At 46.6% G+C, this 16216-nt stretch overlaps 1 protein-coding gene across 2 annotated transcripts in view; it reads left to right on the top strand.

Annotated features, from left to right (window-relative positions):
• Positions 1–16216, top strand: part of RSPH10B (radial spoke head 10 homolog B) — a 34001-nt gene that overhangs the window by 3942 nt on the left and 13843 nt on the right. For both annotated transcript variants that reach the window (XM_073648003.1, XM_073648002.1), the window contains 6 exons: positions 5397–5472; positions 5552–5620; positions 8961–9134; positions 10455–10540; positions 10665–10785; positions 15053–15229. In XM_073648003.1, the coding sequence (XP_073504104.1) occupies positions 5555–5620; positions 8961–9134; positions 10455–10540; positions 10665–10785; positions 15053–15229 (624 nt within the window). In that variant the 5' untranslated portion in view covers positions 5397–5472; positions 5552–5554. The remainder of the gene's footprint in view (positions 1–5396; positions 5473–5551; positions 5621–8960; positions 9135–10454; positions 10541–10664; positions 10786–15052; positions 15230–16216) is intronic.

Here is a 16216-nt window from a genome sequence, read left to right as displayed (position 1 = left end):
GAACTGAATTCCGCGATCAGACACCATGTGGAGGGGTAGGCCGTGAAAGATGAAAGATGTGATGGATGAATTCCTTAGCCAGCACAGATGCAGACGGAAGACCAGACAGAGGGATAAAGTGGGCCATTTTAGAAAAGCGGTCGGCGACCACCCAAATGACAGTACAACCGGCAGAAAAAGGGAGATCAGTAATGAAGTCCATTGCAATGTGTTGCCACGGAGCGGAAGGCATGGGGAGAGATAGGAGACGGCCGGATGGAAGGTGCCTGGGAACCTTGTTACTGGCACAGGAGGAACAAGCCGCGATGAAGTCCGCAACATCCTTGCACAGGGAAGGCCACCAGTAATGCCGGGCGATGAGCAGAAAGGTTTTGATGAATGGCCCCAGAGTAGAACCTTCTTACGATCCGAAACCGCTACAAAGGTCTTACCGGGTGGAAGATGAGACAGGTCAAACAGAGCCACAGTGATTACTTTGGAGGGGTCAATGATATGTAGAGGCTCCTCCTCTTGGTCGGAAGACAGGAACGAGAGGGATAGAGCATCAGCTTTAATGTTCTTGTCCGCCGGGCAGTAATGCCGGGTGAAGCAGAATCGAGCAAAGAATAGAGACCACCTGGCCTGACACGGATTTAATCTTAGGGCGTACTGCAAATAAGCGAGGTTTTTGTGGTCAGTGTAGATGACCACCGGATGCAGAGCCCCCTCCAGTAAGTAACGCCACTCCTCCAGTGCTAATTTGATGGCCAGCAGCTCACGATCTCCTATGGAGTAGTTGCGCTCGGACGAGGAGAAGAGCTTGGAGAAGAAGCTGCAGGTTACTATTCTCCCGGACGAGGATTTCTGGGTGAGCACCGCTCCAGCTCCGGAGGAGGATGCATTAACCTCCAGGAAGACCTGCTTGTTGCAATCTGGATGGTATAGCACAGGAGCAGACGAGAAGGCTTGTTTTAGGGAGACGAAGTCCTCCTCCGCTTCGCAAATCCATTCCCTGGGATTTTCAACCCCTCTGGTCGGGGCCACTTTAAGACGGCAGAGACCTTCTCGGGATCCATCCGCAGACCAGTCTCGGAGATAATATAGCCCAGGAACGGTAGAGAGGTCTGCTCAAAGAGGCATTTCTCGTACTTAGTGTATAGGCGATTCTGCCAGAGCCTTTGCAGAACCTGACGAACATCCCTCCGGTGAGAGGGCAGATCCGGAGAGAAGACCAAGATATCGTCCAGGTACACCACCACGCAAGAATACAGGAGATCACGGAAGATGTCGTTAACCAGCTCCTGGAAGACGGCTGGAGCATTACAGAGACCTAAGGACATTACGCGGTATTCGTAGTGACCGTCCCAGGTGTTGAATGCCATCTTCCACTCGTCTCCCTGGCGGATCCGGACCAAATTGTACTTCCCCCGAAGATCGAGCTTGGAGCTTTAGTAGAACCTGACGAACATCCCTCTGGTGAGAGGGCAGATCCGGAGAGAAGACCAAGATATCGTCCAGGTACACCACCACACAAGAATACAGGAGATCACGGAAGATGTCATTAACCAGCTCCTGGAAAACGGCTGGAGCATTACAGAGACCAAAGGGCATTACGCGGTATTCGTAGTGACCATCCCAGGTGTTGAATGCCGTCTTCCACTCGTCTCCCTGGCGGATCCGGACCAAATTGTACTACCCCCGAAGATCGAGCTTGGAGCTTTAGCAGAACCTGACGAACATCCCTCTGGTGAGAGGGCAGATCCGGAGAGAAGACCAAGATATCGTCCAGGTACACCACCACGCAAGAATACAGGAGATCACGGAAGATGTCATTAACCAGCTCCTGGAAGACGGTTGGAGCATTACAGAGACCAAAGGGCATTACACAGTATTCGTAGTGACCATCCAAGGTGTTGAATGCCATCTTCCACTCGTCTCCCTGGCGGATCCGGATCAAATTGTACACCCCCCGAAGCTCGAGCTTGGTGAAGATCTTCGTGTCTTTAAGGCGGTCGAACAGCTCCGAGATGAGAGGCAGGGAGTACTTATTTTTGATGGTAATCTGGTTAAGACCCTTGTAATCGATACAGGGACGTAGGGAGCCATCTTTCTTCTTGACGAAGAAGAATCATGCTCCAGTTGGAGAGGTGTATTTCTGGATAAATCCCCTAGCAAGATTCTCCTCTATGTTCTCAGACATGACCCGGGTCTCAGCCAGCAACAAGGGGTAGATACGCCCGCGGGGAGGAGAATCACCAGGTACCAGGTCGATGGGGCAATCATACGGCCTATGAGATGGTAGTGTCTCTGCTTCCTTTTTGTCGAAGACGTCCGCATAGGACCAGTAGGGTGCCAGCAAAGTAGGTAGATTAGCCAGAGTAGACCGGGGTCGAGCAGGACGAACCGGAACCAGACAGGACGCATGGCATTCCTGACCCCAACAGAGCACTTCACCAAATCTCCAATTCAGGACGGGCTCATGTCTTTGTAACCAGGGTAGACCAAGCAAGAGGGGGTGAGAGAGACCGTACAGCACATGAAAGCAGATCTTCTCCGAGTGCAGCATTCCCACCTGAAGGGTTACAGGCTCCGTGATGAGCAAGATGGTCTCCGGAAGAAGCCTCCCATCCACGGAGGCAACCGCCAACGGTTCAGCCAGACGTACAGTCGGAATCTGATACCGCTCCACAACAACCTGTTGAATGAGATTCCCAGCGTCTCCAGAATCCAGATGGGCAATCTCGAGGCAGCGAGTCTCACCACTGGAAATAGAAACAGACAGAGTCAAGGACGGAGAGGATTTACTCTTGCCCAGGACGACCTCTCAGAGCGGTCCTAGAAACTGGAGTTTCCCAGCCTCACCGGGTTGGAACGGATCAGATGCTCTTTACTGCCACAGTAGAAGCAACTCCCCTCGGCTCGGTGCATCTCCTGGCGAGACTTGACCATCTTGGTTTGGTCAATTTGCATGGGCTCAGGCGAACATGCCTGGGGAATTGCTGGTTGCGAGGCTGGTTTTTGGAATACAGGAGCGAGACGCAGAAATCTCTCCCGGGTAGTCTCCTTAGCATTTTCTCTCCCAGAAAATGGATGTCAATCTGGGTAGCTAATGACACCAGGTCGTCCAGGGTGGAAGGAACGTCACGACCAGCTAGCTCATCCTTGATCCGTCCGGAAAGACCCTCCCAGAAGGTGGACACCATGGCCTCGTTGTTCCAGGCAAGCTCAGATGTGAGGGTTCGGAAACTAATGGCATGCTGGCCCACGGAGAGACTCCCTTGGTGGAGGCGGAGAAGTGAGGAGGCAGTAGAAGATTTTCGTCCGGATTCATCGAAGACCTTCCGGTAAGCTGCGAGGAAAGCCAGAAGATCGGATACCAGGGGATCCCCTCTTTCCCACAGAGGGTTTAGCCATGCCAATGCCTCCCCAGTGAGGTGAGACATGATGAACGCCACCTTGGCCCGGTCGGAGGGGAACTGATGTGCCAGGAGTTCAAAGTGCAGCTTGCACTGATTCAAGAAGCCCCGACACAAGACGGGGTCACCACCAAAACGTGGAGGCGCAGAGAGCCGGGTTCCAGAGCCGGGTGCCATAGCGCCAGTGGGATGAGGTGCCGCCGGAGCGGGTGCCGCTCGGCTAGAGACGGACACAGACGGGGTGGACAGCGTGTCCAGGCGGGAGTTGACAGTCCGCAGATAGGACAGGATTGTTTCCTGTTGAGATCTCTGATGTGAGACCTCCTGATACAGATCAGAGAGCGAAGGAGCCTGGGGGCCACCGGGTTCCATGGCCTGTGCAAACTGTTATGAGTCCGGGTGGTGGAACCTCTGGGCTTCGGTGCAAGGAGGGACCAGAGGGGCGTGACTAAGTGCCTACTCGGCCCGACCAAGGTCACACGGCTGCTTAGTTGACTCCGTGAACCAGGGAGGAACTGGGCAGGTGGACCAGGTGCCACTCTGGGACCGACCTTGTGTGAGAGCAGGTGACTCCCACGGGTCAGATGTCAGGAAATGACCGGTACAGCGGGTGAACCGGATAGATAAGTAGGCTGGTTCGGCAGATAGCCAGACGGGTGCTCCGGGTAGGCGAGCAAGCAGGTACCTGGCAGGTGCTCCGGGTAGACTGGCTGGTGGGCACGACAGGTAACAGGCTGGTGCTCCAGGTAGGCAGACTGGCGGGCACGGCAGGTTACAGACAGGTGCTCCAGGCTGGCGGGTACAACTGTAGACAGATTACAGAACAGAACTGTTAGACAGGCTGGCGGGCTGGACTGACAGACAGACTGGAAGGCAGGACTGACAGGCAGCGGGACCTGAGGGCTGGAGCAAGTGTTAAGCACACGGAACAACAATCTTGCGCAGGCACCTCCATTTTGGAGGAGGTGCCTTATATAGGGGAAGTCCTCCGGCCATTGGGACTCTATAGGACGGCGCGCACGGCCCTTTTAAGAGGGAGGGAGCACGTGCCCTAAGCACAGTGCCTGGAAAGCTGCGCGCGGTGTGCACCACAGCAGCAGGTGAGCGGAAAGATGCCGGACGTGGACCGTGGCGGTGAGGGAAACGGCGTCTCTGCCCGGCAGGAGGCAGAGACTCTGATGCTACAGTTAATACCGGTCAGCCAGGAATGAGCAACTGAGTTCCTCCAAAAAGTATAAACACCATCGAGGGAATTTTCTTTTTTTTAATTAAAGGGTAAATTTTTATTAATTTTTATTTCATAAATCAATAGTAGATGTGAAAATAAGCAACTTTGTAATATATCTTATCCGCAAAATCAGCTTCTTTCTCCTCTCTAAGTTCAGGGGTAAAATCTGTATTCAGTGAAGACAGAATTTCTCGTTACTGAGATAGGAGATGACAGTTGGTGTTCATAAAGTTCTATGGAGGAGGAGGAGCTAGATGCATAAACAGACATATGTTTACATATGCATGTATTTGGGCTAGTAATAACTTTTGCTATATGGTTTCAGATTTTTTTCCCCTTTTACAGGGTTTTGTTGCTGCAGAATGAGTTGACTGAGAATTATTCAGTGAGCTAGTTCTGAAAGAGCTTTTGTAACACCTCTCTGTCTTTTCTTGAACTTCTCAGTGCTGATTTGTGACCACAGACCACATCAAGATTGAGCTGAACTTTGATGTGGTCATAAATCAGCAAGAAGAAGCTCAGAGAAGCTCAGAAAAAAAAACAGATAAAAACTCCCCATCAGAACAAGCTCACTGATTGATTCTCAGTTACCTCATTCTGGAGCTTGCAAACAGTTCAAATGCTGTAAATGCCATAATTTTCTTTAGTTTGAAAGCGGTCGTCTGGTCTGGACATTCACATTTTATATAAGGGTGTACTTTTTTGTCCTGACAATCACCTTGTCCATGTTCCTGCCTTCTGCCTTGTTTTTAGCTTTGTGTCTTATTTTCCAGATATGAAGGAGACCTGGTGAACGGTTTGTATGAAGGAGAAGGTGCCGCTTACTATAAGAATGGGAACATATACAGAGTGAGTTCCTCCCCATATACCTCAATGGCTAAAAAGCAAAATGACCATTACTTTAATATTTAACCTTCTTTATTTCAAGGGAATGTTTTTGGAAGGTCTTATGCATGGCAGAGGGGTGTACACCTGGACAGATGGGCTAAAATATGAGGTAATGTAACATTATTCATAACAAATTGGATCTACATGGTAATATTAAAGGTTGGGTCCAGGCTGTGACTTGTGAATCCTCACAACGTGCACAGTGCAGGCCATCAGGAGTTTTGGGGGGCGGCTCCGCCTCCTGAGAGATTTGCATACTTCCGTCCACATTCCGACTAGACGTGTCCGGCTGCGCACGTCTAGTCAGCATGTGACCGCAAGTATGCATTTTGCATACTTAAAGAGGTTGTCCAGTACTATTAACAATGCCCCCATCGATTTAAATTGTGTAAACAAGTCTTTTTGGAATTACCTTGCGTGGTCTTTATTGCCTGTGAGCGGCGCTGTCGGTGACCGCTCACAGGCATCATGTGATCCCCGGCTGCAGCCGGCACCGACATCCGCTGGTGTCATGTCAAGTCCTTGCTACAGCTGGGGGTGACCCAGTGACGCGCTCCCCCTGATTAATGGGCTGTGGGCAGGGTTTCAGCGCGCGTCACAACCCAGCATCCACCGCGCGTCACAGCCCAGCATCCACCGCGCGTCACAGCCCAGCATCCACCGCGCGTCACAGCCCAGCATCCACCGCGCGTCACAGCCCAGCATCCACCGCGCGTCACAGCCCAGCATCCACCGCGCACTTTACCAACAAAAGCCGCGGTGGATTGCCTCTACCCCAAAAAGGGGTTGTGTTAGAACCTTGCTGTTAGGTTTTTTTTCCTTTGCTGGTCACATGACCTTGTTGGCCTATTTAGTCCTGCTCCGCCCTTCTGGCTTTGCTGGACTTCATTGTATATCTACTTTCTAGCTAGCCTGTGCTCTGTATCTAACTCTGTTAGCTTGCTTGGTCTACGGACCTCTATGTTCTATCTATTTTGTTTGTTCGTCTGTCTGCTACTATTTCTGTTAGGAGGTGTCCCATATTCCTCCCAGTCCTTAGTACTTGTAGGGATTCCCTCCCCACATCTATAGGTCTTCGTACAGACTAGATTAGGACTTTAGCAGGTCTGATCGCAGGATCAGGTTCCCTGTTACATCGTAGGGATTCAGCTGAGTCTCATAGTAGGGACAGATCTCCTCTCTTTCCTTAGCTTTGGTAGCAGAACATAACAGGTTGGCTGCTTTATCAACATTTTCCCAAATGTGCTGGGAACGTATACTTACTAATATATAGTTATTACGGGTTCAGTACTGAGATGCCCTGCTCCTTTTTTAGTACAATATTCTTCCTCGTCTGCCTTCAGCATGCCTGCTGTAGAAGGGTATGTGACCATACACATCAGTCAGGGGTCTACATTCAGTAACACTGCACGTGGCATGAGAAATCAGCTGATGCTCTTTAATGGAGGCTACTAATGGATGGGTGGGTCTGGTTACATACCCCTTTATTAGTATCCATGTTGATGAACTTTGTAATATATCTGATCAGAGAATTCTGCTTCTTTCTCCTCCTGGACTGAACTTTCACTCTCACTTCATGGGTAAAATCTGTAATCAGTGACGACAGATTATTTACATTACTGAGATAGGGGAGGACAATTGGTGCATATAAGATTCTATGGAGAGAGGGGAGGAGCTAGAGGCCGACACAGACATTCTAGGAAGGGGCTAGAGGAAGACACAGACATTCTAGGGAGGAGCTAGAGGAAGACACAGACATTCTAGGGAGGAGCTAGAGGAAGACACAGACATTCTAGGGAGGAGCTAGAGGCAGACACAGACATTCTAGGGAGGAGCTAGAGGCAGACACAGACATTCTATAGAGGAACTAGAGGAAGACACAGACATTCTATAGTGGAACTAGAGGAAGACACAGACATTCTATACAGGAACTAAAGGAAGACACAGACATTCTATAGAGGAACTAGAGGAAGACACAGACTTTCTAGGGAGGAGCTAGAGGAAGACACAGACATTCTAGGGAGGAGCTAGAGGAAGACACAGACATTCTAGGGAGGAGCTAGAGGCAGACACAGACATTCTAGGGAGGAGCTAGAGGAAGACACAGACATTCTAGGGAGGAGCTAGAGGAAGACAGACATTCTAGGAATGAGCTAGAGGCAGACACAGACATTCTAGGGAGGAGATAGAGGCAGACACAGACATTTTAGGGAGGAGCTAGAGGAAGACACAGACATTCTAGGGAGGAGATAGAGGCAGACACAGACATTCTAGGGAGGAGCTAGAGGAAGACACAGACATTCTAGAGAGGAGCTAGAGGCAGACACAGACATTCTATAGAGGAACTAGAGGCAGACACAGACATTCTAGGGAGGAGCTAGAGGAAGACACAGACATTCTAAGAAGTAGCTAGTGGAAGACACAGACATTCTAGGGAGGAGTTAGAGGCAGACACAGACATTCTAGGGAGGAGCTAGAGGAAGACAGACATTCTAGGGAGGAGCTAGAGACAGACACAGACATTCTAGAGAGCAACTAGAGGAAGACACAGACATTCTAGGGAGTAGCTAGAGGAAGACACAGACATTCTAGGGAGGAGCTAGAAGCCGACACAGGCATTCTAGGGAGGAGCTAGAGGAAGACACAGACATTCTAGGGAGGAGCTAGAGGAAGACACAGACATTCTAGGGAGGAGCTAGAGGCAGATACAGACATTATAGGGAGGAGCTAGAGGAAGACACAGACATTCTAGGGAGGAGCTAGTGGAAGACACAGACATTCTAGGGAGGAGCTAGAGGCAGATACAGACATTATAGGGAGGAGCTAGAGGCAGATACAGACATTCTAAGAAGGAGCTAGTGGAAGACACAGACATTCTAGGGGGGGAGCCAGAGGCAGACACAGACATTCTAGGGAGGAGCTAGAGGAAGACACAGACATTCTAGGGAGGAGCTAGAGGAAGACACAGACATTCTAGGGGGGGAGCCAGAGGCAGACACAGACATTCTAGGGAGGAGCTAGAGGAAGACACAGACATTCTAGGGAGGAGCTAGAGGAAGACACAGACATTCTTTTGTAAGTTTTACTGAAATGACAGGTACAGTTCTCCGTAGAACTTTATAAGCACAATCTCCTATCTCAGTAATGGGAAAATCTGTCTTCACTGAACACAGATTTTACCCATATATTGAGAATGAATGATCAGTTCAGGAGGAGAAAAAAAGCTACTTTCTCTGTAAGACATGTTGCAAAGTTTCTTATTTTCATTGATTTATTAAAAAAAAATGACGGGTACACCTTACACACTCATACAGGGGGATTCCATGACATTGATTTTGCCCTATCACTCTACTGTATATTCTGCGCCTCAGCGTGTGGAGGAGAATCTGTAATGTCTGCCCCTGGGTGCACAAGTTCTGATTTTTTTCACCACTTGTCATATTTTTTAGGGAGAATTTTTCACGAACTTTCCAATGGGACATGGCATCTATACTTGGCCCGATGGCAGCCACTATGAAGGACAGGTGTACAAGGCGATTAGGCACGGCACCGGAGTCCATGTTTCCAGCGATCAGCTGGTTTCGTACGCAGGAGAGTGGTATATGGGCACACGTCATGGAAAGGTAACTTGTGCATGTGCATTATGCTTTAATAAGGTTTTTAACCCCTTCACGACATACGACATATATTTACGTCATATGTCGTGTCCCTGAAATTGATGCAGACTCTGACGCTGAGCCCACATTTCTCCCGGCAGATGATGGCTGAATTATTCAACCATCATGTGTCACTAACATCCGCAGGTGGAGTGGAGCTCTGCCTGCTGCTGTTAACCTGTTAAATGCCTCTGTCAATCTCTGACAGCGGAATATAATGTGTGCAAGCAGGGGGTGTATCATTCTATGCGCCGATGGGCACACCTATGACGTGATCGCGGGACGCCGATGGATTACCATGACAGCCAGGCGTCTGCTGAAGACCTCCATGCCTGTCCTTACAGTCCTCCTGTGAAAGTCAGCGTTTAGCGGGCATTTATTGGAGACTGTGATGTTAGCTACACATAGCAGTGCTGATCCTCTGCTATGTATAGCACAAGCGATCGGATGATTGCAGGTTTAAGTTCCCTAAAAGGACTATTAAATTCAGTAAAAAGTGAAATTTTTTTTAAAAAAAATATGAAAAAATAAATAAATAAATAAAAAGGTCAAATCAACCCCCTTTTGCGCAATAAAAAAATTCACATACTTTGTATCGCTGTGTTCATAAAAGTCCGATCTATCAAAATATAAAATAAATGAATCCAATCAGTAAACAGCGTAATGAGGAAATAATTAAAAACACAAAAATTCTGTTTTTTTGGCCACCGCAACATTGCAATAAAATGCAATACGAAGCGATCAAAACATTGTATATACCCCAACATGATATCAGTAAAAACGTCAGCTCAAAGAGCAAAAAATAAGCCCTCACCCAGCCCCAGATCCCGAAAAATAAAAATGTTCGGAGCCTCGGAAAATGGCGACACAAGCAAATTTTTTTTTCCTTTTTTCAAATTTCTGATTGTTTTTTTACCACTTAAATAAAAACTATGCATGTTTGGTATCTGCGTTCTCGTACTAACTTGGCGAATCATATTGCCAGGTCAGTTTTACCGTACAGTGAACATTGTAAATAAGAAAAAAAATTTTTAAATTGCCTTTTTTTCTTTTTTCTTAAAGTTTCACCACACTTGGATTTTTTTGCAGCTTTCCAGTGCATCACATGATAAAATTAATGGTGTCATCCATAAGTGCAACTCATTCTGCAGACCTCGTACAGCTCTGTGGGTGGAAAAATAAAAAAACGCTATGGAAGATGAAAAAAAAAAAAAAAAAACGGAAAATCGCCTGGTCGTGAAGGGGTTAATGTAGTGACATGTTATAGTTGCTGGTTTATTATTGCAGGGCGCCATTTATTACAATGCCGAAGGAACGTCATGGTATGAAGGAGAATGGAGGGGCAACAGGAAGGAGGGATGGGGAGTGCAGAGGTAGGTGCCATGACTTACCAGTTTACGATCCCCTACGATCTGCTAGGAGAGTGCGTCAATCTTATTGTCCTAGAAAACTCCTTTATTGGAATGGTCTTCAATGTGTCTGTTTGCAATTTTTTAGGTTTCCGTCTGGCAACATTTATGAAGGACAGTGGAAAAATAACAAGTTCCATGGAGAGGGAAGGATGAGGTGGCTGTCCTCCAATGAAGAGTATATGGGTCAGTGGGAGAATGGCATACAGGTACTGGCTTTCATTTTTTTATTGATGTTGCTCCATAACTTTGAACACATCAAACCCTAAGATAAAAACAAAATGAGCATATACACTATAGTAAGTAAATAATAATGGTACATGTAAATAACATAGGGTGCTTAGTTAACACTATTTTTGATCAAAAAAGCGGAAAAGCCATCCCACCACGACAAGGTGTACCCAATCGGGATGGTCCTATCTCTAGTATATGACGCATGGCTCTCACATTTAGACCTGGTCATTTCATCTATATAGCTTCCCATGGGCAGGTGTCTGAACGGTCGGGCCCCGGTCCTCTTCTACACCCTCTATATGAGGTCGTCTGACACAAGATGAGGTTTTAATACTAGAAGATTGGACCATCCCGATGGGTACACCTTGTCGTGGTGGAATGGATTTTACTCTTAGTGTTTACTAAGTACCCTTTGTTACTTACATATACTATTACTATTTACTTACTTACTGCAGGGTATATGGTCATTTTGTCTTTATATTATATTTTGTCTGGTATATGGCCACAGTGTGAACATGCTTCTACACATTGCATATATATAAACTTATGCTCCAGCTCATTTCTTTGGCTTTACATGTGATTACCTTGTAGGAAAATAAAAGCTTTTATAGTTCAGGAAATTGCAATTTTGATGCCTTTCTTCGTGTCCGCCATGATGGCTCATCAGAAGTTTACTGTGCTTACTTCTTACTACTACTTTTGCCTTTGCCAACAAGACGTTTTCATAGGACCCACTGAACTGACATACAGTGGGTACGGAAAGTATTCAGACCCCTTTACATTTTTCACTCTTTGTTTCATTGCAGACATTTGGTAAATTCTAAAAAGTTCATTTTTTTTCTCATTAAAGTACACTCTGCACCCCATCTTGACTGAAAAAAAACAGAAATGTAGAAATTTTTGCAAATTTAATAAAAAAGAAAAACTGAAATATCACATGGTCATAAGTATTCAGACCCTTTGCTCAGTATTGAGAAGAAGCCCCCTTTTGAGCTAGTACAGCCATGAGTCTTCTTGGGAATGATGCAACAAGTTTTTCACACCTGGATTTGGGGATCCTCTGCCATTCTTCCTCGCAGATCCTGTCCAGTTCCGTCAGGTTGGATGGTGAACGTTGGTGGACAGCCATTTTCAGGTCTCTCCAGAGATGCTCAATTGGGTTTAGGTCAGGGCTCTGGCTGGGCCAGTCAAGAATGGTCACAGCGTTGTTCTGAAGCTACTCCTTTGTTATTTTAGTTGTGTGCTTAGGGTCATTGTCTTGTTGGAAGGTGAACCTTCGGCCAAGTCTGAGGTCCAAAACGCTCTGGAAGAGGTTTTCATCCAGGATATCTCTGTACTTGGCCGCATTCATGTTTCCTTCAATTGCAACCAGTCATCCTGTCCCTGCAGCTGAAAAACACCCCCATAGCATGATGCTGTCACCACCATGTTTCACTGTTGGGATTGTATTGGGCAGGTGATGAGCAGTGCCTGGTTTCTCCACACATACCACTTAGAATTATCACCATAAAGTTCTATCTTCATTTCATCAGACCAGAGAATCCTATTTCTCATAGTCTGGGAGTCCTTCATGTGTTTTTGAGCAAACTCTATGCGGGCTTTCATATGTCTAGCACTGAGGAGAGGCTTCCGTCGGGCCACTCTGCCACAAAGGCCCGACTGGTGGAGGGCTGTAGTGATAGTTGACTTTGTGGAACTTTCTCCCATCTCCCTACTGCATCTCTGGAGCTCAGCCACAGTGATCTTGGGGTTCTTGTTTACCTCTCACCAAAACTCTTCTCCCACGATTGCTCAGTTTGGCTGGACGACCAGGTCTAGGAAGACTTCTGGTGGTTCCAAACTTCTTCCAATTAAGGATTATGGAGGCCACTGTGCTCTTAGGAACCTTGAGTAATGCAGAAATTCTTTTGTAACCTTGACCAGATCTGTGCCTTGCCACAATTCTGTCTCTGAGCTCCTTGGGCAGTTCCTTTGATGATCATGATCATGATCTCATTTGGTTTGAGATGCACTGTGAGCTGGGAGGTCTTATATAGACAGGTGTGTGCCTTTCCAAATCAAGTCCTATCAGTTTAATTAAACACAGCTGGACTCCAATAAAGGAGTAGAACCATCTCAAGGAGGATCACAAGGAAATGAACAGCATGTGACTTAAATATGAGTGTCTGAGCAAAGGGTCTGAATACTTATGACCATGTGATATTTCACTTTTTCTTTTTTAATAAATTTGCAAAAATTTCTACATTTCTGTTTTCTTTTTTCAGTCAAGATGGGGTGCAGAGTGTATTTTAATGAGAAAAAAAATGAAATTTTTGGAATTTACAAAATGGCTGCAATGAAACAAAGAGTGAAAAATTTAAAGGGGTCTGAATACTTTCCGTACCCACTGTATGCCAAAAAAGTATCCTTTTAGCATACACCAGTCTGGTGTGGGTCAGAATACCTTTTTGTTTTCACTGTATGAAATAGTGTAGTACAGTACGTACTCTATGCGACAACTAGGTCGATGCCTGCGTCCTCTGTTTCCACCTCTGTTGCCGGGTGGCGCTGCGCTTTCAATGTGAGTGCGATAATCCTGTGTATTTGCTGGGACTTATTTTAGTGTCAACTAGGCAAATGTATTGTCTTTGGTTAGTATCAAGGTGAACCTGTCACCAGTTCCAAAACTCTTCAAAACTGCTACAAGAAAAGAAAACCTGGAAATCAAGTGTGAAACAGGTCAAGCAGAGCTAATAACTGGTCGAAGATTCAGGGATTAAAGGGTATAAATAAAAGGAGTCCAGTCCAGGGCTTTTAGTAGGGAGTTAAAGGGAACCTGTCACCAGTTTTTTGGCTTATAAACCCTGCCCATCACCTTTAAAATCGTGTAAATGGGGTTCCGAAACCCCTTTCTATCCTCATGGCTGAATACTTCTGAAAAAGTTTTTATACGAGAGGCTTCAAACGCAGCCTCTTGTATATGGATGGAAGTGGAAGACCTCTCTACAGCATCCATACGGTGCTCGAAGTCTTGAGCCAGCGCAGTGGAATTGGAGACCGGCAGCGCGAAGTCATGTAATACGCAGGCGCCGGCGTCACCAGCTCCATGGCTGTTCTATAAGGCAGAGTAAGGCACGCCTGTGCAGGTCTCTTATTTCACTGCGCATGTATCTGATGCCACTGTGCAGGTCTCTGATTTCACTGCGCAGGTCTCTGATTTCACTGCGCAGGTCTCTGATTTCACTGCGTAGGTCTCTGATTTCACTGCGCAGAACTCTGCTTCCACTGCGCAGGTCTCTGCTTCCACTGCACAGGTCTCTGATTTCACTGCGCAGGTCCCTGATTTCACTGCGCAGGTCTCTGATTTCACTGCGTAGGTCTCTGATTTCACTGCGCAGAACTCTGCTTCCACTGCGCAGGTCTCTGCTTCCACTGCACAGGTCTCTGATTTCACTGCGCAGGTCTCTGATTTCACTGCGCAGGTCTCTGAGTCCACTGTGTTGGCACAAGACTTCCATCAGTGTGTGGATGATACAGAGACATTATCCCCTTTCATCCAGATAGAGGAGACAGCGTTTGAAGGGACTGTGACGGCGCTGATCGCAATCTGGATTCGTCCATCAGACCGGACCACACATTACATGGATAAAACACTTTTTCCGAAGTATGCAGGAGCAACTCTGAGAGCATAAAGGGGTTGTAGGAACCCCATTAACATGATTTTAAAGGTGATGGGCAGGTTTTATAACCTATAAAACTAGTGACAGGTTCCCTTTAACTTCGTACTATAAGCCCCGAACGCCTTGTATTTATAGCCCTTAATCTCTGTCTCTTCTGCCAGTTATTAGCTTTGCTTGACCTGGTTCACACTTGATTTTCAGCTTTTCTTTTCCTGTAGCAGTTTTGTAACATTTTTTTTTCCTGAAGTGTTTTTTTTGCACCTTTTTGACTGGACAGTGCCTAGTTTGGAGAGGCATCCTTCAGGATCCGCTTCAAAGAAGTGACAAGCACTTTTGTTTTTTTTGTTTTTCAACACCTTTTTAGGGAAAACAAGGCTAAAGAAACTCCCCACATGAATAGCAATAGAAATTAATTTGAAGAGTTTTCGGAGTAGGTTTTTTTTCAAGCAAGAATTGTACCATGCAGTTTTGTAAGAAAAGATGTTACATCTTCGCCGCAGTCCAGTGACGCTCAGTGCATGGAGTTAGTAGATGGCTGCACCACATCTGTCAATTTACTGAAGTTTTTTTTTTTTTTTTACAGAACGGTCCCGGGACTCACACTTGGTTCCTAAAGAGAGTAGCGGGGTCACAGTACTCCTTAAGAAATGAATATATTGGGAACTTTGTCAGCGGTGCACGCCATGGACAAGGCCGGTACTACTATGCAAATGGAGCCATGTACGATGGACAGTGGAGAAACAACAAAAAGCATGGAGCGGTGAATAGGGGCTTTATGGGGCAATACATTATTTTTATTGTATTTTATGCACTTGTGGGGTTAGAAGTAATATTGGGGCTCATTCAGACGTCCGAGGGCTGTCCGGTAATTTACAGACTGACCCCGTGTCTCAACCACCCGAGTGTGACAAACTCATAGAAATACTTGAAGCTGTCACGCTCCGGATGAGAGAGCCGCAGCCAGTCCGGGCATTGCGGTCCGATCTCTGTCCGAGTTGCCCAAATATCTACATGAGCACTTACAGCAGTATTCCGATCTCCAAGACCCCAAATATGTAGTAGGTGCAGTAATAATAATATTCGCAAATACCTCCAATTAGAAATGTAGTATAGTTCTTCTAATTCACTATGTCAATTACCCCATGTGCAGGGTATTGCAGTAGCTTAGGTATCCATGGTTACGACCACTAACAACTAACTGTCACTATAAGTGTGGCCATAACCATGGATACCTTAGCTACTGCAATGCCCTGCACATGGGGTAAGTGACATAGTGAATCAGAAGAACTATACCACATTTCTAATAGGAGGTATTTGCTAATATTATTATTATTACACTAACTACATATTGGGATAGGATCTTGGAGATGGGAATACTCCTTTAACTGTCTTGAGACTACTCTATTAGGCTAGAAAGATACTGGGGGAGCAGACAGTATACTGGACATAGACATTTTAAAGTGAATATGTCATCAGATCTGAGAGCAGCATAAAGTAGGGACAGAGACCGTGATTCCAGCGATGTATCACTCACTGGGCTTCTTGCTGTAGCTTTGATAAAATCACAGTTGTATCTGCTGTAGCCCTTCTCATTGATGATTCCTCGATATTCATGAGCTGTGGCTACCCCCGTCCCTTTAATTGACAGTTTTCTTCCTACATTGTGCATACACAAACAGCTGACAATCATTAGCGAGGGTCAGGGATAGTCAGAGCTCATGTGTATCCAGGACTAAATAACAGGAGC

Source organism: Phyllobates terribilis, unplaced genomic scaffold, assembly GCF_046119375.1.
Source record: "Phyllobates terribilis strain yellow unplaced genomic scaffold, ASM4611937v1 Scaffold_9__5_contigs__length_417890890, whole genome shotgun sequence".
NCBI classification, from domain to species: domain Eukaryota; kingdom Metazoa; phylum Chordata; class Amphibia; order Anura; family Dendrobatidae; genus Phyllobates; species Phyllobates terribilis.
Note: the sequence above shows the minus strand (reverse complement) of the source record. Positions and strands in the feature narration are given on the sequence as shown.